Source organism: Martes martes (assembly GCF_963455335.1).
Source record: "Martes martes genome assembly, chromosome: 9".
Taxonomy (NCBI): Eukaryota; Metazoa; Chordata; class Mammalia; order Carnivora; family Mustelidae; genus Martes; species Martes martes.
This window is the reverse complement of record NC_137896.1, coordinates 13,606,467-13,631,045: the sequence shown is the minus strand read 5'-3', so window position 1 is coordinate 13,631,045 and position 24,579 is coordinate 13,606,467. Positions and strand designations below refer to the sequence as shown.

General features: G+C 50.1%; 1 protein-coding gene and 1 pseudogene across 3 annotated transcripts in view; both read right to left on the bottom strand.

The window, feature by feature from the left end:
- Positions 1-11,914, bottom strand: part of ELMO2 (engulfment and cell motility 2) — a 38,116-nt gene extending 26,202 nt beyond the window's left edge. For both annotated transcript variants that reach the window (XM_080812887.1, XM_080812888.1), the window contains exons 1-2: positions 11,821-11,914; positions 323-450 (exon numbers count right to left, since the gene is read on the bottom strand). In XM_080812887.1, the coding sequence (XP_080669013.1) occupies positions 323-400 (78 nt within the window). In that variant the 5' untranslated portion in view covers positions 401-450; positions 11,821-11,914. The remainder of the gene's footprint in view (positions 1-322; positions 451-11,820) is intronic.
- A 2,029-nt stretch (positions 11,915-13,943) lies between these two features.
- On the bottom strand, positions 13,944-22,544 carry LOC308349882 (large ribosomal subunit protein eL39-like; annotated as a pseudogene). The gene is made up of 2 exons: positions 22,376-22,544; positions 13,944-14,058 (listed from the first exon to the last, which is right to left on the bottom strand). The product of its transcript is annotated as a large ribosomal subunit protein eL39-like (transcript).
- Between the last annotated feature and the right edge of the window lie 2,035 nt (positions 22,545-24,579).

Sequence of the window (24,579 nt, the reverse complement as noted above, 5' to 3'; positions counted from 1 at the left end):
GAGAGCGAGAGAGAGAGAGAGATCCTTCACCAGCAACCCATGCTATTCCCACCAAGGTTCTGACGAGGGCCTGCCAAGCAGGACCAGCCTGGGGCCTGAGTGGGGACTGCCTCCCCGACAGCTTCTGTTGGAGAGGAAGCCTCTCTCCCAAGCCACGGGACCGACCCTCCATGGGGTGGGACAGACCTTGATCTTCCTGCTGCTGGCTCTTACTCCTGATGCCAAAAGCCCACATCCCTGAAGACAACCCTGCCATACACGCCCCTGACAACCCCCCACCTCCCCCCGAATCACTGCTTCTGTCCTCTTTTCAGGAGCTCACCTGGTCGATTTCAAGGAGCTGAGCATTAGCACCTGGCCACTCAATGGCTACTTTGACAATGTCTGATGGGGGCGGCATTGTTCCCAATAGGCCCTACTTCTCCAAGAAGCACACACCAACACAGCCGCCTGGAGACAAAGAATCAGAGAGAAGGAAAGAGTCAGAGCGTTTGCCTTCATTTTTCACTCGTTAGATATTTTTGAGAATCAGAAGACAGTGTCCAAAGTAACATACGGAACTGCTTGGTTGGAAATTTTCGACATCACACTAGACCCTCTCCTTGGGCTTTTTGTCTCTTTTAGATTAAGTCAGCGAGTAGAAATGGGACAGACTCATCCATCAACTGCGGATCAGGCAGTAGCAAGGTCTGCCAACGTGACACTTCGGTCTAAAGGTCAGGAGGACTGTGTGGTAGCAGAATGAATTTCCTGCAAATTCCCGTCCTGGGACGTCGGGAGGGAGAAGCATATGCTCTGAGACAGATAAGAATGGGCAGAGCCTTTTCTTGGTTGAGGGGCCGGCTGACGGAGCCTGCCCACTTCTGTCCCGCTCTCATCCGAGGAAGATCCCAGTGTCAGCAGGGCCCGGCCGCTTGCTCTCTCGCCTCCTGCCTAGTTACCGCTGCCACTCCTTCCCCCTCAAAGGACACAATGTGGAGCCTCCTCTGTGTGGGATGACGCCGAGTTCAGAAAATGGGAAGAGAACTGGGACAGGAAATGCTATTTTAGTCCCTACTGCCAAGGGCAAGGGCTGCTGGAGCTCAAGTGTAGGGAGGTGAGGACAGCCTCACACAAAGGCCCCTCTATAGGAGGACGAGGCTCCGAAAGTACCTCTGACCCCCTCCCCCATTTGTCTCCAAAATAAAGGAAAATAAATCATTTTGAACGGGTCTGGAAGATGGGCCCATGTGACTGGTCTCCTAGGCAACCCCGCTAGCTTAGTGGTATTCCAAGCAGCAGCCAAAGCGTCCTCTCTCCAAGGTCTGATGAAGGCAAGTCACTCGACTGATGGATTATTTCCATGTATGTTTTATATTCCTTGCCAACAGGTTCAGGAGAGGCCTCTCTCAATGAAAAAGAACCTTCTCGGCATCCGCCAAGCTCAGCTGTTCACCCGCACATCAGGCTTCCATAACGGAGACCGCCTGGCTCTCCCGAGCTCACGGCAGAGCCGCTGCTAAGTTGGTGTTGGTGTGTGCTGCAGCTTTTAGGCCCAGACACAGATGTCCGTTCTCACAGCCCTGTGAGCATAGGTCTGTCTGGTGAAAGGGGGAAAAGGCCCTTCCCCTCCACACCCATGAGTCTCCGGGAGAGGGACGCTTCCGTGACCGTTTCCTGGTCAGGGTGGGCTGCCCCAGAAGGCAAGTGTCAACCATACTGGCATTGCTAGCACGTGACAATGCACAGATGGTTTTCCAAGCGCTTTCACTGACTCCGCTGAGCCCTCCCGGCAGCCCCAGGAAGTAGGCGGAATCAGACTGTTAGTTCTGAGACGACACAGCTGGAGCTCAGACAATGGTTAAAGGGCCCCAGTTCCACCAGCTAATAGGTAGGAAAGGGGACAGAACTTGGGGCTGACTTTGGCCGGTGCTCTTCCCTTCCCTGCTGAGCTAGCCTGAATTTCTGTTCATTGGAACTAAATCAAGCCTAAAGGGCCTGTGGGGGGTGGGCCTGGTGGTCCTCAAAGCTTCTGCCACGTCTGTGGCTCCAAGCAGAATTTCCCGTGTGTGATGTTCGTGTGCTTAGACACACGATGAACCGTTCCCATTAGAACACCTCCTGGCTGAAAGGCCACATGGCAAAACAGGGGTGGGACCGTGACTCTGGATGCCTAGGGCAAGCATCCTTATCCGTACCGGTAAATGTGCCATAATTAGGAGGTATGACTGTACAGTTGTGAGATCATTTTTTAAAACGGAGATATAATTTACATACGAAACACACAGAGCTCATGTACGTGTGTATATATAGAATAGAAATACACACATCTCTCTGTAACCACCACCCGAAACAGGACTTCGAACATTCTCATCACCCTAGAAAATTCCCTCCCACCTCCTTCCAGGCAATCCCCCACCTTCCAGCCCTCCAAGAGGCAACTCCTTTCTGACTTCTCTCACCATACATGAGGGTGGCCTGTTTTTGCACTTTGTATACACGGAAGCACACAGGATGGCCTCTTAGACCATTTGTCATTTAGCTCTTCTCTTTGAAACAAGTAGGTGGTGCAGGTGCGAGAGAAGGAGCTGGGATGACTGCCGTGCTGAAGAAGCAATTGGATTTGGACGCCATGGAGTCAGGACCCCATCACAGTCCCATCCCTAGGTGGCCGGGTGATGTGGATGTGGCCCTTTCACCCAAGCCTCTACTGTGGGATGTGAGTGTTGAACTAAAGCATGCACAGAGTGCCCCCTAAGTCTAAAAGCCCATGGTTCTAAAGTAGAACTTACAAATCCAAATGAAGATTGCCCACTTCAAAGTCCACACCCAAGGAAACCACGCCCTTATTTCCTGATGGTGCTGCTAAGAAATCCTATTTGTTAGAGCTCTATTCTGGATACTGTCTTTGGAGACAACGAAACTAAAGCTCATTACTTGGCCATTCCACATTACTCCGATCCAACTTGGCATTTCCTAGGTTGACTGTCTCTTTCTTTATTAAACTTTGCCCTGAGTGATTCGTGGCTATTTCAAAAATTCATATCCATTTTAAAGCGTGGAGATTTGCAACCGCCAAGACTATTCAAGAGAGACTCCGAGCCCCCATTCTCAGTTATTCTGCCCTTTCTCACACAGGGCAGTCCATTTAAACTGAATGACACTCCCCAACCCTGCCCCAGCTGGTGGGACCTAGGTGAACACTGAACCTTAGCCGGATGAATCCAATTCTTTCTTTTAAATTTACAGACACAAGCTAAGGAAGCTGGATGCCAAGGGCCCCTGGGGCAGAAAGGTCATCATCAGCCTCCGAGCAGGTACCGTGGCAAGCCAAAGCCACCAGCAAGCCAAAGATACCAAGAAGCAAAAACCAAGAGTCTTTTAGAGGAAGCTGTTCTGCGGAAGAATCCAGAGATGTGTAGATAAGTGGAGGCCAGAAATCAGAAACCACAAAGTCCCCAAAACAGATGAAAAAGCCTGATGACTTCCCAGATCCCATGGCTCCAACTCCTACACTTGAGGTGCCTGAAATTTCCCTGGATCCTGCCCAAAAAGCCCTTCTTTAAATGGAACTAGCCTGCTTTTCTGTTCACTGCAACAAAAAGGCTTAAGACTAAGTTTGACCCCAGGCTTTGAAGGAACTCTGATATGGGGGCCTGCACAAGCAGCAGCGTAACAGGCAAAGGGTAAAGACAGTGAGCAGGACCTTCCTTGACACCGGCTCAGTTTGGTGTGTTTAAAAAAGTTCAGTTAGGGCTCCTGGGTGGCTCAGTGGGTTAAAGCCTCTGCCTTCAGCTCAGGTCATGATCCCAGGGTCCTGGAATCGAGCCCCGCATTGGGCTCTCTGCTCAGCAGGGAGCCTGCTTCCTCCTCTCTCTCTGCCTGCTTCTCTGCCTATTTGTAATCTCTGTCAAATAAATAAATAAAATCTTAAAAAAAAAACAGTTATATAAGTGACTTCATAGTAATCATGTTGTATATAATAGTAATGGGTAGACAGCCTCTTTACAGTTGATCACTTTTTTTTTTTTAAGATTCCATTTATGTATGTATGTATTTTACTGGGTGGGGTAGCACAGGGGGCGGAACAGAGAGAGAGAGGGACAAGCAGACTTCCCGCTGAGTGCAGAGCCCAGTGGGGGGCTCACACCCCTGAGATCATGACCTGAGCTGAAATCAAGAGTCAGTCGCTTTACCCACAGGGCACCCAGGCGGACCTGATCACTTACTTCTTTTATTTATTTATTTGACAGACAGAGATCACAAGTAGGCAGAGAGGCAGACAGAGAGGAGGAAGCAGGCTCCCTATTGAGCAGAGAGCCCGATTCGGGGCCTGATCCCAGGACTCTGGGATCATGACCTGAGCCGAAGGCAGAGGCTTTAACCCACTGAACCACCCAGGAGCCCTGATCGCTCACTTCTATAGCATTATTACAGCCACTGCTCAAGGAACCCTGAAAATTATCCCCACTGTACAGATGAGACAACTGAAGTTCAGATGGGTTGAGCTTGTCTGCCACAGGGCTCCTTCCCATGTCTCCCCTCCCTCCAAAAAAAAGAAAGCAGATCAGAACGGATCTCAAGGCTGAGTCATGTGACTTCAAAATTAGTTCTTTTCCCTCTACGTAATACTTCTTTGATGCTGTAGTACATAGTACTAGGGTCCTTTTCAAAGGACTTTACATATATTGATTCATTTAATCCACACAGCAACCGTGCATGGTATATTCTTGCGCCCATTTAACAGATGAGACAACGCGAAGCACGGAGAAATTAAGGACCATGCTCAGTGTCACACAGCTAATAATAATAACTAGATTCCGGGTAGTCTGGTGTTGTTTGAAAGCCATGTGTGCGGCAGGTGGAGCCGTCCGTGGCCTGCAGCAGGTGTCTAGAGGACTCTGGTTTGCCATACCTGAGGCTAAAGCACCCTGAAGGGAAGAAACCTGCATGACAAGAGCTCACTGGTCCAGCAGGGAGTGGCTCCCCACTGTCTAGAGGACAGCCCCGCTTCCTCATGTGCTACTCGGTTCTCCGTCTAGCCAGGTCTTCCCAGACTGCTTGCTGTTTCCGTGAGGCAGGCCACGTTCTTCCATTTCTTCTGTCCATCCGCATGTTCTCTTCCTTCCCTGGACTGTCAAAAGAGCTCCTATTTAAACATCAAATTCCAGTTCAGATGTCACTGCCCCTCTACCCTTCTGAGTGGTCCCCTTTCCCTAGCAAAATGAAATAGGATGGGGCCACTGTGTTCTCACAGCACTCTGTCCTGACCTCTGTGAGGGCTCCTGTCCTCCTCCGTTATAGGTATTATTATTATTGTACATACTGTTATGATAGTTAAGTATCTGTGCATCTCTCTTCCTCACTAGCTCCTCCCCCAAGGAAGGTACACCCTGTCACCCACTCACCTAGCACAGCACTTGGCACACAGTCCTGGCTCAGCAAGCACCAGTGTCTGCGCAAATCCTCCACCTCTGACTTCCTCCACTCCTGTGAACCAGCGCCGCCTCGGAGCGGAAAGGGACTGGCGTGAATTGTTCTGGTTGTTTGGTGTTCCCTCCACGTCCCGCCACTTTCTAACGACACAGTATTTCCACTGTTGAGAGTCTGGCTGTCGTCTCTGATGTCTCACTGGACGTGTCTCACTACGAGACCAGGTTTAGCGCCCCTGACTCTACTGCAAAGAAAGGGGCAAGTTTCCCACTGCTTCTCTGTGGAGGTGTCAGGAGGCAGGAGAGTAGGAGCGGTCGTGTTTTCCCGAGCCCATGCCCGGATGGAGGGTCTCCTTGTGGGGAACTCCTTCAGCACTTGCTTGCTTACTCTTCATTTTCATTTTAGAAAGGAAGTGGAAATTAGGTCGAAGCAATTCAGTAACATTGCAAAACTCTCAGGGTTATAAATAGCCTCTTGCTCGGCCGCTCAGCCGTGCTCAAGTTCAACAGCAAACAGCCAGGATAAGGGAGCTGTGGTTTCCATCCAGGCCCGGGGGGGGGGGGCACAGAAGTGATAGCCCTCTTCCAGATGAATCCGCTTGCCGCCCCTCACCTCCCACCCCCTTTAAGGCGAGCGCTGCAGACATCAAGCCGGCTGGCAAAACTCAACATGCCACAAACAGGAGAGAGACACGCACTCGATCTGAGGAAGGTAATTCTGTAAGGCAGGAGAATGAAAGCGCACGTCTTCAAAGGCAAAGCTCGGGAAACAGAGAGAAATAGTACCATCGGCATCTCCAGGGGAGCAGTCCCTAAGTGGCCTCTGGCAGGTGTGCTTGTAAAATCAACATGGTTACAAAAGGCCCCGTGGAGCTTTATCTACCGTCACCCATGCAGTGACTGCTCCAGAGGGCTGGACTCTGCCGGCAGGTGACACAGCCCATGTGCAGAAAGGAAGTGAAAGAGGATCCCTTCCCACTAGCAAGGAATTCAGAATGAAGATTCCCGCTTCCAGCTCTCCGTCCTCCCTACCCTCCTCCCCACTCTTTGAAGGATGAGGATTGACGTGTGCTTTTTTGTTCTCGTCTTTTGCTTTTGATTCAGTGGGGGGGGGGGGGGGATGGTGTGGGTGAGTCTGGTTTATGTTTCCTGCAACAGAGTCCACCACACCAGGAAGGGAACTAGAGGTCACACCCTCTTTCTAATTGAAACCGCAATCTCACTAGAGGCTTCTCCCTCTGAAATCTTCTCATCTGAGGAGTGACTCCACTTCCCTGAGTTCTGCTGCTAAATGGGGATGAGCTCTCAGGTCCAGAGGAGGGGGACTGGGTTGGCAGAGATTCAACTTTTGCCACGCACCGCTGGAAAGGCTGAGAGGGACCATCATGCCAACAGCGGCTGATGTTTCTTTTTGTAGAAATTTGCCAAACACCAGCCTCACCCCAAAGCCACTAACTTGGAGCCAAAGCACAGTGAGGAAGGGAACGGGAATGGGAACTGGGTAACTGTTTGGGCTTCTTCCCCTGAACACCTACCCTAAGGATCACCTGGGTCTCCCCTTACCCTGCACAGAAGACCTCTGCAGGGCTCCCAAGCAAACAGAACAGAGCTCAAACTCCCTAGCAGAGTGTTAGGCTGACCCCAGTTCCACTCAGTGGCTCCTCAGGGTGGAAGTGCCATCCAGACTTTGCAGAGTAGATGCTAGCACATCGCCCCAGACCCCCTTGCTCCCTCAAACATCACGCTCTTCTGAGTCTGTGCTTTCTTTTTTTTTTAAGATTTTATTTATTTCTTTGACAGACAAAGATCACAAGTAGGCAGAGAGAGAGGAGGAAGCAGGTTCCCTGCTGAGCAGAGGGCCCGATGCGGGGCTCGATCCCAGGACCCTGGGATCATGACCTGAGCCAAAGGCAGAGGCTTTAACCCACTGAGCCACCCAGGCGCCCCTGAGCCTGCGCTTTCACACGCGCTGCTGGCCTTCCACCTTAGCCAACTGGCAAACTCCTACTCATCCTTCAAGGCCCAGCTCACACATTCACTCGCTGGTGTGGCTTTCCTCGTCTTCTTCCCTCAGGCAGAATTAACTGCGCCCTCCTCTGTGCTCCCAGTCTTCTTACACAAACCTTCACAGCCCCCTGACTTCAAATTCTCTGTGTGGCCTCTTTGCTACTCAAGTGTGAGCTGCACACCAGTAGCATGCGCAGTGCCTGGGAACCCGCAGTCATGGAGGATCACCTGCTCAGTGGGAATCTGCCTTCAAACAAGACCCCCCCCCAGGGGGGGTGTCACATGCATGTTCAAGTGTGAGAAGCAGACTCTAGACCAGCGGTCCTCACCTCTGCTTGTGCACCATCAATGCCCACCCTGCACTCTGAACCCCCTCCCCACCCAAGCGATCCTAATGGTGGTCAGGGCTGAGAGCCACAGCCAAGAGGACTATTAGCCATCTGAGAGTAGGGACACATCCAGCCTGTGTCTCTTCCCCCTGCGTCCCCAACGTCTGCAGCACAATGCCTGGCACACCGCGGCACCTGCAGAATTCCACACTAAAAATACCCTCCATGGGGTGCCTGCATGGCTCCTGATGTCAGCTCCAGCCATCTCAGGGTCGTGAGATTGAGCCCTGCATTGGGCTCTGCACTGGGCGTGGACTCTGGTTAAGATTTCCTCTCCTTCTCCTTCTTCCCCTCCCCAACTCCCTCTCTAAAAATAAAGTAATTAATTAATTAAATAAAATAAAAATAAATAAAAATACCCTCCAGGATGTCCTGAGACCTACTGCCTTTCAACAAGAATAAAAACACTACAGAGGACTGTCCACTGCCTAGAACTTTACAAATCCCTAACTATCATAGCCGACAGATTTAGAAGGGCTCAGGGTTTACAGACTACTTGCCTCGGTTTTTGGAAGTGAAACAGACAATGAGACGGAAAATATTGATGAACTTTAAGGAACTGTTCCCCTTCAACAGACCATGGCGGTTGCAATGGGGTGGCAGAGCTTGTGTAGGGAGGGGGTGTGGTGAGCCCACAAGAGTCCTGGGTCATGGCTGAAGTCCCGGGCTGTGGGCCCAACTCTTTCAATACCAATCATAACAACACAGCATTGTTCTCACTGTAAAATCAGGCCAAGCCCTCTCACTTTATAAATAAGAGAACTGAGGTCCAGAGAAGCTGGCAAGGCCACACCACCAGTTAGGGACAAAAAGAAGGTCTTGGTCCCCCATGTCTGGGTTAGTTCCCTCTCTACAGCACAAGGGACCTGACTGCCCAGATTCACCACGACCACAAGCCTCTCTGCCCCTCTTGTCCTGATCTAATGAGGGGGTTAGACTACATGTTTTTGAGGTCTCTTTCCACCTTGACCTTCTGGTGAGCCAGTGTCACTTAATGGCTAGGAGCTTGTGTTCTGGAGTGGGCCAGACCTGGATTTGGATCTCAGCTCTAACAATTTCTGTATCTGTAAAATGGGGATTCGAATCAACCCTCCTCTCTCAAGTGGTTATGAATATTAAATGAGATAATCTATGTTAATCATATAAGCATGATTTCTGACACAGAGTAAGCAGAATTCCAGCTGTGTGAACTTGAAGAAGTTGCAAAAACACTGTAACCACATTTCCTAGCATATAAAAACCCTACCCTCCAGGCTGCAGGAAACTGATGACAAAATGAGAACATATGCGAAGGCAATCAAGGAGGCAAAGCACCGCTGGTGGTGGTGTTCTTCTATCATAATAACAATAATAATAATGACAATTATTATTATCTTTATTATTTTCTTCCAGAAGCAGCACCTTGGAGACTTTTTAGTCAGTTTCAGAGCCATGGCCACTACAAAGCCTGCCACATAACAGGCGCTCAACCAATCTTTCCTGGTGACTCACATTAAACCACCATGCCTAGTGGGGTGACAAATTCAAATGCCTTCAGCAGCCAGGCATATAAGTACATAAGCCAAGGAGCATCTATGCAGGCACTGAGGCAAACTGCAAAGCACCCACCCCACCTAAAGGAGCTCAAATTCAACACTTTCAAACACATTTCACAGCTTGGCCTCGACAACAACTTTGCAGGCTCTACAGACCACTGATTCTAGGTCTTCGTCACACCATGTGGTCGTCTTGGGCATCACCTAATCACCCCGTCATCTGGTCTTGTCCTTCCGTGGTAAGCATCCCGAAAATGAGGGCTGTGACTTACACTCCCCAGTCACCCTAAGTAGAACAGCGCTGGCCTCACAGTAAGGGGAACCTCCCTCGGTGAGCAATCGTGGAACTGAGCAGCCAGAGTGTTAACTTGAACGTGCTGCTGCCAGCACCACCAGGACGCTGCAGGCCGTGCGTATTTCTCTCCCCAGCTCCCAGGGCCACCGTGGAGACTGTGCTGAGAGGTATAGCAACTGGGTCAAAGAAGGACTTGCCTTGCAGGGTTTTCCTCCAGACGCATTAAATATGCTTGTTCCTGAGCCACCTAGACCGGTGGTACTGATGTGTCCAGACATATTACTCTGCACGAAACCAGACAGAATGCGCAATATAGCCACAGGTGCCACTGTTCTCAAGTTTAGTCCCCACTTCCTGCACTCCCAGACTTCCTTGGCACCTCCTAGAGGCAGCACAGGGTATAGAGAGACCAGACTCCAGATGAACACATGGGGTCCTAGTCCTAATGTTCCCTCCTCCACTCACAAACGCTAGCGTGATCACCAGCAGGCAATGTAACTTTTAAGAGCTTCCTGATTTTTATTAGTAAAATGCAGGCAACAAGAACTACCCCAAAAGACTCTAAAGGGGATTAAATGTCACAAGTATACAAAGCTTCTAGAACTGCACAGCCCAAGAGGGCAGCCCCAGACCTGTGTCCTGTGTAGCCACTGAGCACGGGGCATGTGGTTACCACAAACTAAATCAGACCGGCTATAGGTAGAAAACACATGCCAGACTTCAAGGACTTAGGGCACCCACAAAAATGGGAACTATCCCATTAATAGGGTCTTTATATCGATCACATGTCAAAATAATATTATTTTGGAATATAATAGGTTAAGTAAAATGTGTTCCAAAAATTGATTTCACCTGTTTCCTTTTAAGTTTTTAATGCGGCTACTAAAAAATTTAAACTACCCATAGGGCATTCTATTTCTATTGGACACAAGGCATTGTTCTGCATAGAGCTTGGCACACAGAAAGGATTCCCACGTTGGTTTCCTTCCCACACTGGCAGGCTATCAGGGACCACAAATGACACCCCCTTCCTCCTGTCAAAGCCAAGACCTCCACCCCCTTCTTTAATAAATGTTTACCGTGCCTGGTCCTGTGCAAGCGGCTCGAGATACAAGGAGCAAAACCAGACACTATCTTCTAGGCCTTATTATCTGGTGGGATGGACAGACATTCTAATACTTTTCCAAATAAAAGTAAAACTGCAGTTGTTCAAGTGTGGTGAAGAAGTACCCAGGGTGACAAAAGTGGGGAATTCACCTGGAGGAGGAGTCAGGGTGATACCTGAGTGCGGATCTGAAGCACGAAGATGAGTTTAGTGGACTAAAATGGGCGGGGAAGAGGCAGCTACGCAGAACAAGGCTAAGTGTAAAGGCCCCGAGGAAAGCTAGGGCTTGGTATGTGTAAGGAACAGGGAAAGGACAGTGTGAAGAGTACTGAACAGGAGGGAGAGGCTGGAGGTTCCAGATCTCCAGGGCTCGGGCGAGGATCTCGGGCTGACCCTGCAAGAGTTGGGCGGCTGGCCAGTTTTAAGCAGCGGAAGTGTCCGGATCTGATGTGCATTTTGAAAATCCCACGGGCCACGGTGCGAGGCCCACAGCAGAGCGGCCGGAGAGCGTGGGGGCACATCAAGTAGGACAATGCAACCGCCCAGGTAGGAGGCGACAGACGCCTGAACGGAAGGGGAGAGGCGGAGATGAGAAGTAGACGGACTGGGGGCCACAGAGCGGCCGGCTCCACCGGGCGGGGTGATGGGCAGCGTGTGCGTCGGCTGCGGCGATGTCAAGAGAGACTCCCGGGCCGCGGTCGAGGGCCACCCAACCGCAAACACTCCCCGGGCTCCCAGCGAGCGCTCTCCCACCCGGTCCCTCCCCCATCTGCTCGTCGCGCTCGCAGGCTCCATCCTCCCACCCTTCTCCCTCCGCTCCTCCAGGCCCGGCCCGCCCTCTTCCCCACCCGACGCCGCTCCTGCCCGGTGGGGAACCGGAGCCCAGCAGGGCCGCGACCCCCTGACGAACCGGCGCGGTGCAGCCGGGGCCCGCCCTCCAGCCCCTCAACCCCTGGGGCAAATGCAGGCCGCAGTCTCTGGCCCCCTTCCCGGCCCGGCCTCTCCTCCCCGCATCCCTCCGGCCAGGGCCCTCTCCGCGGCCCGCCACACCCCGGCGCCCGGCGCCCCCCTCACTCACCAGGGCGCCGACCTAGGCCCAGCTCCCGCGCCCGGGTCTCGCCTCCGCGGCTCCTCCAGCCTCCGCCCGCCCCGCCTTCCCGGGACCCCGCCCCGCCTTCCCGGGACCCCGCCCCCGCAGGCCGACCCGGGTTCCTATTGCTCCGCTTCGCCGTCACGCTGAATCCTCTTTCTTCAATTGGGTTGCTTATCTGTCACTCAAGGGAAGGCGGGCCCAACTGCCGGGGGAAGCGCCGGCCTGTCCCCGCCCCACTGGCGGAGGCCTCTTAAAGAAACAAGCTTCCTTCCCACCCAACCTCGCCACCCACTCCGCATGCTGTGGGGTCAGAAGGAGCGGGATTTTGCAGCCGATCCAAGAGGCGGCCTTTTCTCCCTCAAACTTTTCTTTTGGCACAGCCCGGGAGTGAAGGAAAAGGCTTGGGTCCCTTGTGACAACTAGGAGATTTTGAGGGCTGAGCTGTCCTCCGGTGGCACTCACCCCCATGCCCAGCGGGCATGTAATGCACACTCAACAGTGGGGATAACTGAGTGGGAGGTGACAGTCGTGTCAGAGGCTGTGAGCAGCCGTGGCTGCTCACCACCGAGATGGAGCTAATTATACCGGCACCCGGGGCTGACCGTGGGCGCTGAGTAGAGGCAGAGGGCTGCGGCTCAGCTGTACTGTCAGTGGAATCCCGTGGGAGGTGGCATTTGTCACCGAGATCAGAACAAGGCCGGAGCCAAGGCCTCACTCATGCTATCACCCTATATACTCAGAGCAGCCCCAATGTAGGTATTATGCCGATCCCTTTGTTTGGGATAAGAAAACTGAGGCTCCCAGCGGGGAGAGCAAAACGCCCCACTGTGCTGGTTTGAGTCTGAAGTTCATGGTTTCAGCATTTTGTCTCACAGATCCTTACAACAATCCCGAGAAGTATGGATTTTGTTGTCCATTTTACAGATGCTCGGCAGAGGCTGCGTGAGATGGGTACTACCCAGAAAGGATTAAATAACGACCACCATTCCTAGGGCACCTTGCAATCTACAAAGCAGTCTTACACGTGTTGGTTTATTTGATCCCTGAAACATCAGAGATGACTTTTGTTAGTCTTGTTTTGCTGGTGAACAAACTGGTGCTTACAGAAGTTGAAGGTCAGTAATAGCTAACATCAAGGCAACCCCGCCCCACCACCAACGCTGAGGTCCTCAGCAAACTTTCCCCAAAAGTCCACCTAGTAAATACTCAGCCATATGGTCTCTCTGACAACTACTCCACTTTGCACAGGCAAACAGACGAGTGTGACTGAGTTCTAGCTGGTGGCCAGAGCCACAATTTGCCCACCCCTAGTCTACCCGTTTGCTGGATATCAGAGTCTTTGCATTGTTTCGTGGGCTCCTCAAAGCGACTTTGTTAGTGACCATACTGTTATTGCCTGCTACTGTTGTTGATGACGCTGTCATCTCAATCCTTTTACAAAGGAGGAGTCGAAGGTGCGGCATGGTTCAGGCTGTACCCGAGGTCAGTGCAAGAACTAGAAGTCAGGTACAGCTTTTGCTTACTAGGAATCCCATCCTCTGTCTACTGCTCTCCTTCCCGCCCCATCGCAAGGTGGCAAGCCATGTTCACCTTGCCTTTCCCGGGCTCTAGGGAAAGCTAACTCCTATAACCAACCTCCTGAGGAACATTCTACTCCTTCCTGCCTTCCCCATTTATTCCAGCCCATCAACGGCCCCCCTCCCTGAGCCCCTATGGTGCTTATACCCAGCAGCCTTGATTATTACTGAGACTTGGTCTCCATGTGGTCAGGGACTGTTGTGGCCCACCAGCTGTCTGCCAAACTCCCTCTCCCTGGCTTCCCTAGTAACATGGCTGCCCAGCTAAGCTGTACTGCTACTCCCACTCGCAGTTAAGAAAGGCCAGGTAGGGGCCCCTGGGTGGCTCAGAGGGTTAAGTATATGCCTGGGGCTCAGGTCACGATCTCCGGATCCTGGGAACTGAGGCTGAGCAGGGAGTCTTCTCCCTCTCCCTCTACCACTCCCCTTGCTTGTGCTCTCTGTCTCAAATGAATACATAAAATCTTAAAAAAAAAAAAAAAAAAAAAAGAACAGCCGGATACCTGAGTTCTTGCCAGTGGAAGTGAAACTTCAGGCAAGGCCTTTAGTCAATGGGCCTGCCTCCTCCCCCGACTCTTCGTCCTTCTCACTGGCTGGACCCAGCCTTGACCTTGTCCTGATGATAACATGCAGGGGGATGACAATGCTACAACACAGAGGGTGCCAGGGTCCCCGAATGAGCACATGGAGCAGAAAGCTCCCTGCTGACCTGAAATACTTCCAGGTCAGTTCATACTCTTATGTAAAAGAGAATTAATCTTTGGTCCTTAGGGCATTCACTTTTGGGGGACGGAAAGAGAGGGTCATCTATTAGAGCGAGCCCTGCACTTATACAGCCTGAAGGGGACACCTCCTTAATTTGGCATCTGGGGCCTCACTTGCCTTGCCCTAGTCCCGGCCCTGCTCAGTGCCCATTAATCTCAGGAACGAGTCGCTCCCTCCAGCTTTATACTACCTTCTCTTTTTTCCCCTGATAGGCCACTGCAGGTCTTTCCTTGCAAGTTTCGGGAACTAATTCTAGCTAACTTCAGCAGAAAAGGAGCTTGTCGGCAGGCTGGTGGCTAACTCACGGAAGTGACGGGAAGCCGGAGAGCCAGGTTAGGGAAGGACGGAGACCGGAGATGCTGTGAGTGTTGAGGTAGTCCGAAAGAATTAGCTCCTTCCTTCTCTCCCCTTTCTCAAAGAGATCTTTCTTTGATCAGAACCAAAGTTCCTGGAGCAAGAGTCTGGTTGGCTGAACTCAGGCAGCATGTCTTGCCCTTGGCTAAGGAAGGCAGACTCCTTCACTGACACCAGGCTGTACACAGGGGAAGAATTCCAGATTCCTCCACCTCGACTCCCAGCGGCTACCCTTGGGCAGGTGAGGCCAGGTGCTCTGTCTTCAAGATAAGATCAAGTAGGAGAAGCAACTCACGTTGAATGTCAAGCTTACATAAACCCAACACAGTACCTGGCACATGGTAGAGCCTTGTATCGTACAGAGCTCTCTGTTACTTACCAGCCGGGCGTTCTTGTGTAACTTACTAGATCTCGGTGAGCCTCAGTCTCCTCATCTGTACAATGGGAATAGTAAGAGTACTGACCTTACTGGATTGTCCCGAGAATTAAATGAGATGCGATAAATGAACAACACTTGGCACGTTGTCTGACACAACAAGTGTTCAGTAAGTTGTAGGTAGTTTTAAAAACTATGGTAGGCCTTCAGTAAGTATTTGTTATGTGAGGAAATTACCTAGAATATTTTGAGTTCCTCTGAAACCACATCTGAAACTGGAGGGTTCTCAAAATACTCCTCCCGGTTCTCTAACCCACAGACCTTCCATGTTCAGATAGTCTGGCATCCCCTCTGTGGCCTCATTTCCCTCCTTCTCCAGCTTAGAGCCCCGGTCTCCCCTACAATGACTCCCTTGTGTCCACGCTCACCTCCTATGCTTTCTTCTCTCTCCATTGACTCACCCGGAAAGTCCCAACTCTGCTTAAACTCAGCTCACCATCCGTTTCTCACCTGTGCCCAGCAATGGATGGGCTCAGAAGGAAATACAGACCCTTTTGGGGCCCAAGTGCGTCCTCCACACTGTGGGGCAACCGTTCGGCGCTGCATCTCCCTGGTGCCCCCGGTCCCACTCCCCCCGAGGCCCTCTTGTGTCTTCTCTCTCCTGCCTTCAGCTCCTCACTCGTCACGGATGACTTTCTTATCTCTCTAACAAAACAAAAAAACAACAACAACGAAAAGAAAGAAGGAAAGACGGAGAAAGAAACAATCGGGAAATAAGGAGAAAATTCTCTCATCTCATTGCCAAATCCGCAAGCCTGTCTTCCTCAGTACCAGAGAGCTCCGCCTTCTCTCCTGTGGCGGAAGGTCACCTTCTCTGACCCCTGTAAGGGCCACCCTACAGGTGTTCCTGAGATGACGTCTCTTGTCACCTACTCACAGATTTTACTTCCGTAGGGATCCTGTCTCCCCTGCACCATTGGTGCTCGGTCATGCCCACCGGCGTCCACCTGAGCTGGAAGGTGGCCCATCTGTTGAAAGGGGGGGTCTCCAACAAGGACCACAGGACCCCACACGATCTGGGTCCTGACTACTCTGACTTCATCTATGTCCCGTCTCCCCCAGCTCACTCAGTTACAGACTTACTGCCTGATTCCCCACCTCTGGGCCTTTGCATTTGCTGTTCCCTCTTCTGGAATGCTCTTCCCCCTGACGTCCACCTGCTTACTTCGCTTTACTCAGGTCTGCTCTAAAGCCTCCTCAGGCGAGTCGTCCCTGACCAGCCTAAGGGCTTGAATCTAGCCCCAGCCCACCCCCACTCTGGTCCCTTAGCCTGCTCCAATGTCCTCCAACGTGCTCAACATCATTCCTTTTTTCTTGCCTGACTTCCACCAGAGTCCTAAGTTCCACGATGTCGGAGACATTGACTGTCTCGTCGCTAGCTGTATCCTCAGCGCCCAGGGCAGATCTAGCGCACGGTACGTGGTCGGTATGTTATTTATTGTAGCACTGAATAAACAAAGGAAAACAAGCCATGGGTAAATGGAGAGGCTCTACAAATTTGACTCGTGTTATATTTGAATCTTCCTAAACACTCCTATACTAAGTGTAGCCCTTCACATAGATTATTGTTGAAATATAATCCCGCAACCCCACTGGAAGAATTTCTGGTGTGGTGGCTCATAAGTGTCCAAACCTACCTTATGTGTTTAGAGAAGTAGAGCTAGTATTTATTGTGGGTCTATGTGCCAAGGTTTATGTCGGGGACTGTTACATATATGATCATTCAAAGTTATCAATTTCTATGGTGCACTAGAGTGCCCATTTTACAGATGAGGAAGACTGAGGCTTAGCAGTACAAAGACACTCGCTAGGGCCACACAGCTCATATGGTATCTAAGTCAGCCTGACTTCAAAGTACATGACCTTCTCTTTATGCTGCCCCCTGAAAACAATGTAATACCTGGGCATTTCATTCTCCAGTCTATTCTATTTCTCAAATAATGATTAAGCCTGGATACATTGGAGACTTTGTGCTAATTAACGATCTCATCTGTTCCACACATTCCTATGAGGCACATCTGCTACTACCTCTGTTCCACGGTGGAGAATCCTGAGGTGGGGACATTTGCCCGGGGTTGTCTGGGGGAGCGGTGAAGCCAGTATTCAAATCCGCTCTGCCTTATTTCAAGGCCTGAGATTTTTCTGCAACATGGTGCTATCTCCCTTACGACAACTCTCTGCCTCAGAGAGCAAGAGAAGAAAAATGACTAAAACAGGAATAAAGTATCATTACGAAAACTCATGGTGACTTGGTGTTTTAAGTGGGAGGCAAAGGGCAGGAGGAAGCCAGCCAGTCTAAGTCTAGCGTCGGCTCTTGCAGGTTGGGGGTTCACATAACTCACGATAACTTAATTTGCAAAGATCGTTCTTCCAGGAACTGGGGCTTATCGTGTATTTTTGTGAGTGGAAGTGAAGAGAGGGGAGGGTGTCCTGGAGACCGGGGTGAGTCGTCAGCTGTCAGCCCCGGCGGGGGGGACTGCTTGAGCTTCTTGCGTGAGACCAGCGCCCCCTGCTGGCAGAGGAAGTCATCTTCAACATCTAAAGCTGTGTGTGTGTGTGTGTGTGTGTGTGAGAGAGAGAGAGAGAGAGAGAGAGAGAGAGACAGACAGACAGAGAGACAGAGAGACAGAGAGACAGAGAGAGAGAGTGGTGGGGGTAGGAGGCCATGGGGAAGTATATTCAATGAGATTTGAGAAATGTCTAGCGCACCCAGTATATAAAAATAATAGCTACCACTTACCAATATAACAAGGTAGCAGGCAGGCACTGTTTTATAGATTTTACATTAATTTTATCGACTCCTGGGACTTTACATATTACATCTAATTTAACCGTCACCCCAATCGTCTGAAGTAGAAATGATTATTTTTACTCCCATTTTTCTCAAGAGGAACCCCGAGGCACAGAGAGGTTGTCATTTACAATACGGCTATTAAGCGGCAGAGCTGGGACTTGAACCCGCATGCCCTTGCTCCGCAAACCACCAACTGGCCGTTCTTTACGTCTGGAGCGCCCCCTGGCAAGTCTCCTTGTAAAGGGCCTCACTCAGGAATTTCCATGTCTGGATTCCCTGTACTGAAGCCAATAAATTTGATTTTCTCCTGTTAATCGGCCTCATATCAACTTGATTCTAAGTCCAGCTAGGAGGACCTCGGAGGGCAGAACCGTTGGAGTAGTTGGCAGGCGGCTTTAACTTGCCAGACACCCCTGGCCCCAGGACACCACTGCTGCTGAGAGATCCCTGGGAAATGGGACAAAGGGGGCAGAAGAGGTGAGTTCCTTTGAAAATGCAAACTGCCTTTGCTCCTAACGCCTTGCAAATGAACTATAAAGGACCTCAAGTAAACTTTGGGGAGATTGCCACAACAGCCCACGTGTAGACCATCCCCACGCCTGTCACTGTGCACCATTCAGAGATCACCGAAGACATCTGGACCACGTGCAGGGAGAATCTGCCCAGGAGGCCGCTGCGGGCTCTCACTCTCTCTGAAGATGCTTTGAGCTTGACATCTAGAAATTGTCACTGGCTAGCCTCAGAACTCCAAAACTGATTTCTATTTTGACCTAATCATTAACCGTTGCTTTTCTTTCGTTTCCGTAGAATTGCCTCTTTGTTTAGTTCCTGATATCTTTTTTTGTTTTGTTTTGTGCAAGAGGGAAAGGTGGGGTTGGGGCAGAGGGAGAGAGAGAATCTTAAACAGCTCCACGCCTACGCGGGGCTCCACCTCACGACCCTGAGATCTCGACCTGAGCCGAGATCAAGAGTTGGACACCGAACCGACTGAGCCACCCAGGTGCCCCTAATACTTGATTTCTTGCACCACGAGCCCAACTTTGAGAATACATGTGCTTTACCACCTTCTGAAATGAGTTTCTAACTGAACTGACCTGTCATTAGGACTAAGTCTAGTTCCATGATACAGAACATGTTACTGGCTTCATTTTTTTTAATGCATGAAAATGAAACTTCAGGGAGGTTTCAGAGGCCAGAACTACCGGGGCCGAGGGCACGGTGCCCCAAGATGAGCCGCTTTGGCAGGAACGTTATTTTGAGTTAAAAGCAATCCAAACGGAGCAGATTCAGAAAAAGCTCTTTACCTCCCCCTTAACGGCCCCCGCTGTACCAGGAAGAGAGCTACTCACAGAGATTCCTCTTTGCCTAAGAAACTTCTCTGCATAACAGGACAACCTTTGTTTTCCAAACATCTCCACTCACCTTCCTGCTCCTGGACTTTCTCCTCAGGCCCCTACCCCTCTTCTTAGCTCATGAAGCCATCACGGTTGCCTGACTGTCATTAGAATTTCCAAGTCTGTGTGCATTGCAATTTGATTTTCTCCTGCTTAAAAAAAAAACAACAAAAAAACAAAAAAACAAAAAACCCTCACTCAGAGCAGACACACAGCCATGGCTCCATCATTTTTGGGAAAACAGTAAACACGCTAGGATTCAGTGGTGAGCCTGCTGCTTCTGTACTCCCGCGTGGGCGGCTGGGGGAGGTTGTAGACTGCTCTGGGCCACTGGTCTTGCCACCACTGCATCTGTCTGGATGTAAGATAAGCCCCCAGCTAGTGATAAATGTGGCTCCTTGGATCTGCTTCTCCAGCATCTTGGTTACAACAGAAGCAGAGAATCAATGTAAATGATCAATGTAAAATTAAACGTTCAATATAAAATATTCAGCAACCATTGACGAATGAGGGTGGGACAGAGCAGACAGCTCCTAGAGAAGATTCCTAGGGGACTTCTCTGCCCACCCCCCACCCCCCGTTGATGTAGGAAATGCTGGGGTTCGGAGCCCCTGGCCAAGAAAGAATTCTTGAGACATCTTTGGTGCAAAGAGGTAGTTTTATTAATGCAGGGGGACAGGACCCCAGGGCAGAAAGACCTGCACTGGGGTTCTGAGAAGGGGCCCATTATATACTTTCAAGTTGGGAGGGGCTTAGGGGTGATGTGGGAAACAGAGGCAGAAGAAAAAATTGTAAAATTTCCTTACCCACTGACAAGCCCTTGAAAAAGGCAGAGTGACATTCCTTTAGGGACTCAATTACCTCCACCTGGAGGCTGTGCTAAGGGCAAAGGGCTATCCTAGCCTGACCGACCCCTACCCTCTACCAGGATCCTGTAAGTCTACTCTAACAATTCCTTGGGAAACTTTATACATGTTGACAATCATCCTCCCAGCATCTGGCCCACTGATATACATCTGAAGGGTCTCATGACAAAGGTTTTATTACTGGTAACGAATGACCTTTTTCCCAACATTAGCTAGCTCCTCAAGGTCCTGGAAACCTTGCTGCCAAAATTCCTTAGAGACGTACGCCATCCCTGACTCCCTCCCAGCTTGCAAGTATATAATGGACCATTCCCTACAGTCCCGAGGCAGCAGCTCTTTCTGCCCACGCGTCCTGTCCCCGTGCTTTAATAAACCACTGTTCTGCACCAGAGATGTCTCAAGAATTCTTTCTTGGTCATCGGCTCCGGACCGCACCCCCCGAACCTCACCTATATTCTAAGACTTCATCAGGGATAGCGTGAGTCTCTAAGGAATTTTGGAAGCAAGGTTTCTAGGACTGTAAGGGTGCTAGCTATCATTAGGAAAAGGTCATTTATTCCTGTCTAATAAAACCCTAGTCCTGGCACTCTTCAGATGTGTATCATTGGGCCATATGCTTGAGGATGATTACTAACATATGTCTTGGGAGGTTGAGATAAAGGAAGTTTCCAAAGGGATTTTTAAAAAAGATTTTATTTATTTATTTGACAGAGAGAGAGAGAGAGAGTGAGAGCAGGAACACAAGCAGGGGGAGTGGGAGAGGGAGAAGCAGGCTTCCCACCGAGCAGGGAGCCCGATCCCAGGACTCCGGGATCATGACCTGAGCCCAAGGCAGCTGCTTAATGACTGAGCCCCCCAGGCACCCCTCCAAAGGAATTTCTATATGTTAAAGTAGACTTATAGGATCCTGGGGGATCGGGATAATGGTAAGCTAAGATTGCCTTTCGCCCTTAGCAAAGTGTCAACATGAGGACATGTGCTCCCAGAAGACGGTCACTCTGCCTGTTTCAAGGACTTGCCAGTGGACTGCAGGCAGTAAGGATGTTTCCCACATCACCATGACCAGGACTGAAAGGTTACTGGGATGAGGGGAGGCGAAGAGGTTAGGGGTGGAGGGAGAGGTCAGGGCTGCTGACCAAGTGGGGAACACACTAAGGGATTTGAAGCAGCTACTATTTACCAACAAATATGGGAGAATCTCAATACTTTAACAACCGGTATGACTATGCGGGCTGAATATTGCCATCCTTACTGTGAGAAACTGAGGCAGCCCCCACAGAAGAAAGGAAGGCCCCCTCTTGCCAGAAGGCCTGGCCTTGGAGGACTGGCCTGGGGAGGAAACCATGTGGAAAGGCTCCTGTGTACTGTAGGAGCCCTCCGGACCTGAGAATTCATCTGCGCTTTCCAGAGACATTTGCTGAGTCTTCATTCATGCAGTCGTTGGTTACAGAGTGGTAAGCAAAAGCGTGGTCCCTGTCCTCAGAGCATTTACAGCCAGAGAGGAGAGATAGCAAACAAGCAAACAAATAAACAAACTATGTTATTATACACTGAGATCAATGCGATAGGAGAATGCTTCGTTCACTCCCCTGCAACTCCAGCCGCCAAAGCAGGAGGACTGGCGTGGTTTTGGAGGTCCTCTCTGAGGAGGTGATAACTGCATCGAGACTTGACAAATGAAATGATAACTGCAGTGAGGCGAAGGGTCAAAGGTGAAGGGTCAAAGACTGACTGTTCCAGACAGAAGGAACAGTAGAATGTGGGAAGGCCTGAAAATAGGAAAGATCCTGACTTGAACTGGGTGGTTGGATCATCAAAGCTAAGGGAAGAGGAGGGTAGAGAGAAGTTGGCTAATGCAGCCCTGTCAGCTGTGCTGTGAAGAGTCTAGGCTTCTTTCTGTGCGCAGTGGGAATGAACTAGAGGGTTATAAGCAGGGAAATAGCACTGTCTGATTTGAGTTTGTTTTTTCAAATGAAACGTCTTGCATATTGGGGCGCCTGGGTGGTTCGGTTGGTTAAGCATCTGCCTTCGGTTCGGGTCATGACTCTGGGTCCTGGGATCAAGTCCCACAGCGGGCTCCCTGCTCAGCAAGGGGTCTGCTTCTCCCTCGCCCTCGGCCCCTCCTCCCTGCTTGTGTTCTCTCTCTCTCTTTCAAATAAATAAATAAAATCTTTAAAAAATGTTTTTAGAAAGTTCTTGCCTATTTATTACTCAACCAACCTACTAATGCAGAAGCATAGTGACAGAGAAAAGTCATTTCCCCGATAAAACGCATCTGTCGTTTAGGTAGTAGTGAAGCATACAGAGTAATAGGACAGGAGCACGTGACTCTCAGGCATAAATACGTATGCCACCTCGTGGTGATCCCTCCCGGCCCCAGCTTGGTTTTTCTCCAATGCCTCCTCTTGGAGTTGTACCTAATTTTAGTACCAGTTTTCATCCCAATCCACTGGGGAATGGGACGGTTCTGCTTTTGTTTCTTGGCCAGGAATCGCTTAATCCTAAAGTCTTGTGAGAAAACATGGCGAGGAATAGTCAACCGTGCACACTGGGATGGTGGGGGAAAGGAGGGAACTGGTCCCAATTTGGAAAAAAGATCCCATCGGTTGCTGTGATAGGATTGTGTTGAGAATGGCTTGCTGGATGCAAAGATGGAAGCAGGAGGACCAAAGGGGATGTCACTCCTAGGAGAAGAGTGATCTTCCCATGGCCCTAGCAACACATCACCAAGGGAGTTGGTCTTCAGCTCGACTACTAGGTCAGTGGCAACTCACCTCCTCAATTTGTCCTCTGGTTTATCTTATTTAGTCCTCAGAGGGCAGCCCTACTTCTAAGATTTGGGGAAATCACCTCATTGTTGCCTTCTGTGCTTCTTCCAAATTGCTCCCAGTCTGGTGATGGGGCAGCTGCCTATGCAGTCAGCTGACTCCCAGCAAAGGGTGATGGTTTTGGTGAAGAAAGGGGCAGAGGGAGTGGTAGAATGTGGTGGAGTTCTGCCTGAATGGTTCTAATCCTCAGAAGTCACCGCACTGCGTTGGTACCGGTATCCAAGGCCAAGTGATAAGTAGCATTCTGGCGGAGGAGACAAAAAAGCTACTGTGTGGCCCATTTTACAGAAGAATAAACTGAGTCCATTTCTTTCTTTCTTTCTTTTTTTTTTTTTTAAGATTTTGTTTATTTATTTGACCCAGAGAGATAGAGAACACAAGCCGGGGAGTGGGAGAGAGAGAAGCAGGCTTCCTGCTGAGCAGGGAGCCTGATGTGGCGCTCGATCCCAGGACCCCGGGATCATGACCTGAGCTGAAGGCAGATGCCCAACACCCCTGAGTCCATTTCTTGAGTCAGAAAGAACTCCGACTGCCTAGCCCAGATTCCTAAATCGCTGCCTCGTGGACACAGCTTGTACTTTCTTCGGGTTTATCATCCTGTGAAAGTGGCATAATGACATCTGCCTTTCAGAGTGGTGGTTAGGGTTAATGGGCTTGATGGAGCAGATAAAAACAGAGTGCCATTTGGGGAGACAGCTGCAGGGCGCATCCCCACTCCCATTCACCAGGCTTGCACCTTAGAGCTCAAATTCGTGCCTTAGCAAAGTTAGGAAGGAGTCCCTGCCGTGGATCTGGGAGCGGTGGTGGTATTATGGCAGAGTCAAGGCCAAGAGTGTAAAATCTTGAACACCATTGTCTCAGCAAATACTAACAATGAGGATAATGATAAGAGGCTTCCATTTAACGAGTGCCTCCATGTATGTGCTGGGTATTTTACATTTATTATTTTGCTTTGTCTACTCATCAACTAGGTACTTAATGCACTACATGCCAGGCAGCCTTTTATGTTAATGCTAATAATCCCCATGAAACTCAGTGGCAGGAATGATTATTCCTGCTTCACAGATGATGAAACTGAGTTAAGAGAGCAAACAGAACCAGAGTATAGAAGAAGTATCATTCATATCTTGGAAAAATGAGAGGGCCTATTGCATCCATTTTATTTTTATTCTTATTATTTTCTAAAGATTTTATGAAGTAACTGCTACACCCAACATCGGGCTCACACTTACAACCCCAAGATCAAGAATCACATCCCTGCATCAATTTTTTTTAAAAAAGCTCACAGCGAGGGGCGTCTGGCTGGCTCAGTCAGTAGAGTATGGGACTCTTGAGGTGGGATCGTGAGTCCAAGGCCCACGTTGTGGGTTGAGCTTACTTAAAAAAAAAAAAAAAAAAAGCATTCAGAAACCACACAACAGTTGTTTAAATCAAAAAGTTTGATTCTTCTTAAAATAAAAATAGTAATTCTTTTAAAGATAAAAATCTCAATCGATGGGTTGAATACCAAAATGGATTCAAGAGTGAAGTAATGAACCAGAAAATGGACTTGGGAAATTCTCCTAGAATGCCGTGCCTAAGAAAAAACAGATGGAAAGTAGATACAAAGCGTGGAAACATGTAGGGTAGTTGCAAAAGTTCCATTGTCTGCTTCATGTGAGTTACAGAATAAAGAAGAAAACAAGGGATGCCTGGGTGGCTAAGCCCTTAAGCTTTTGGCTCAGGTCATG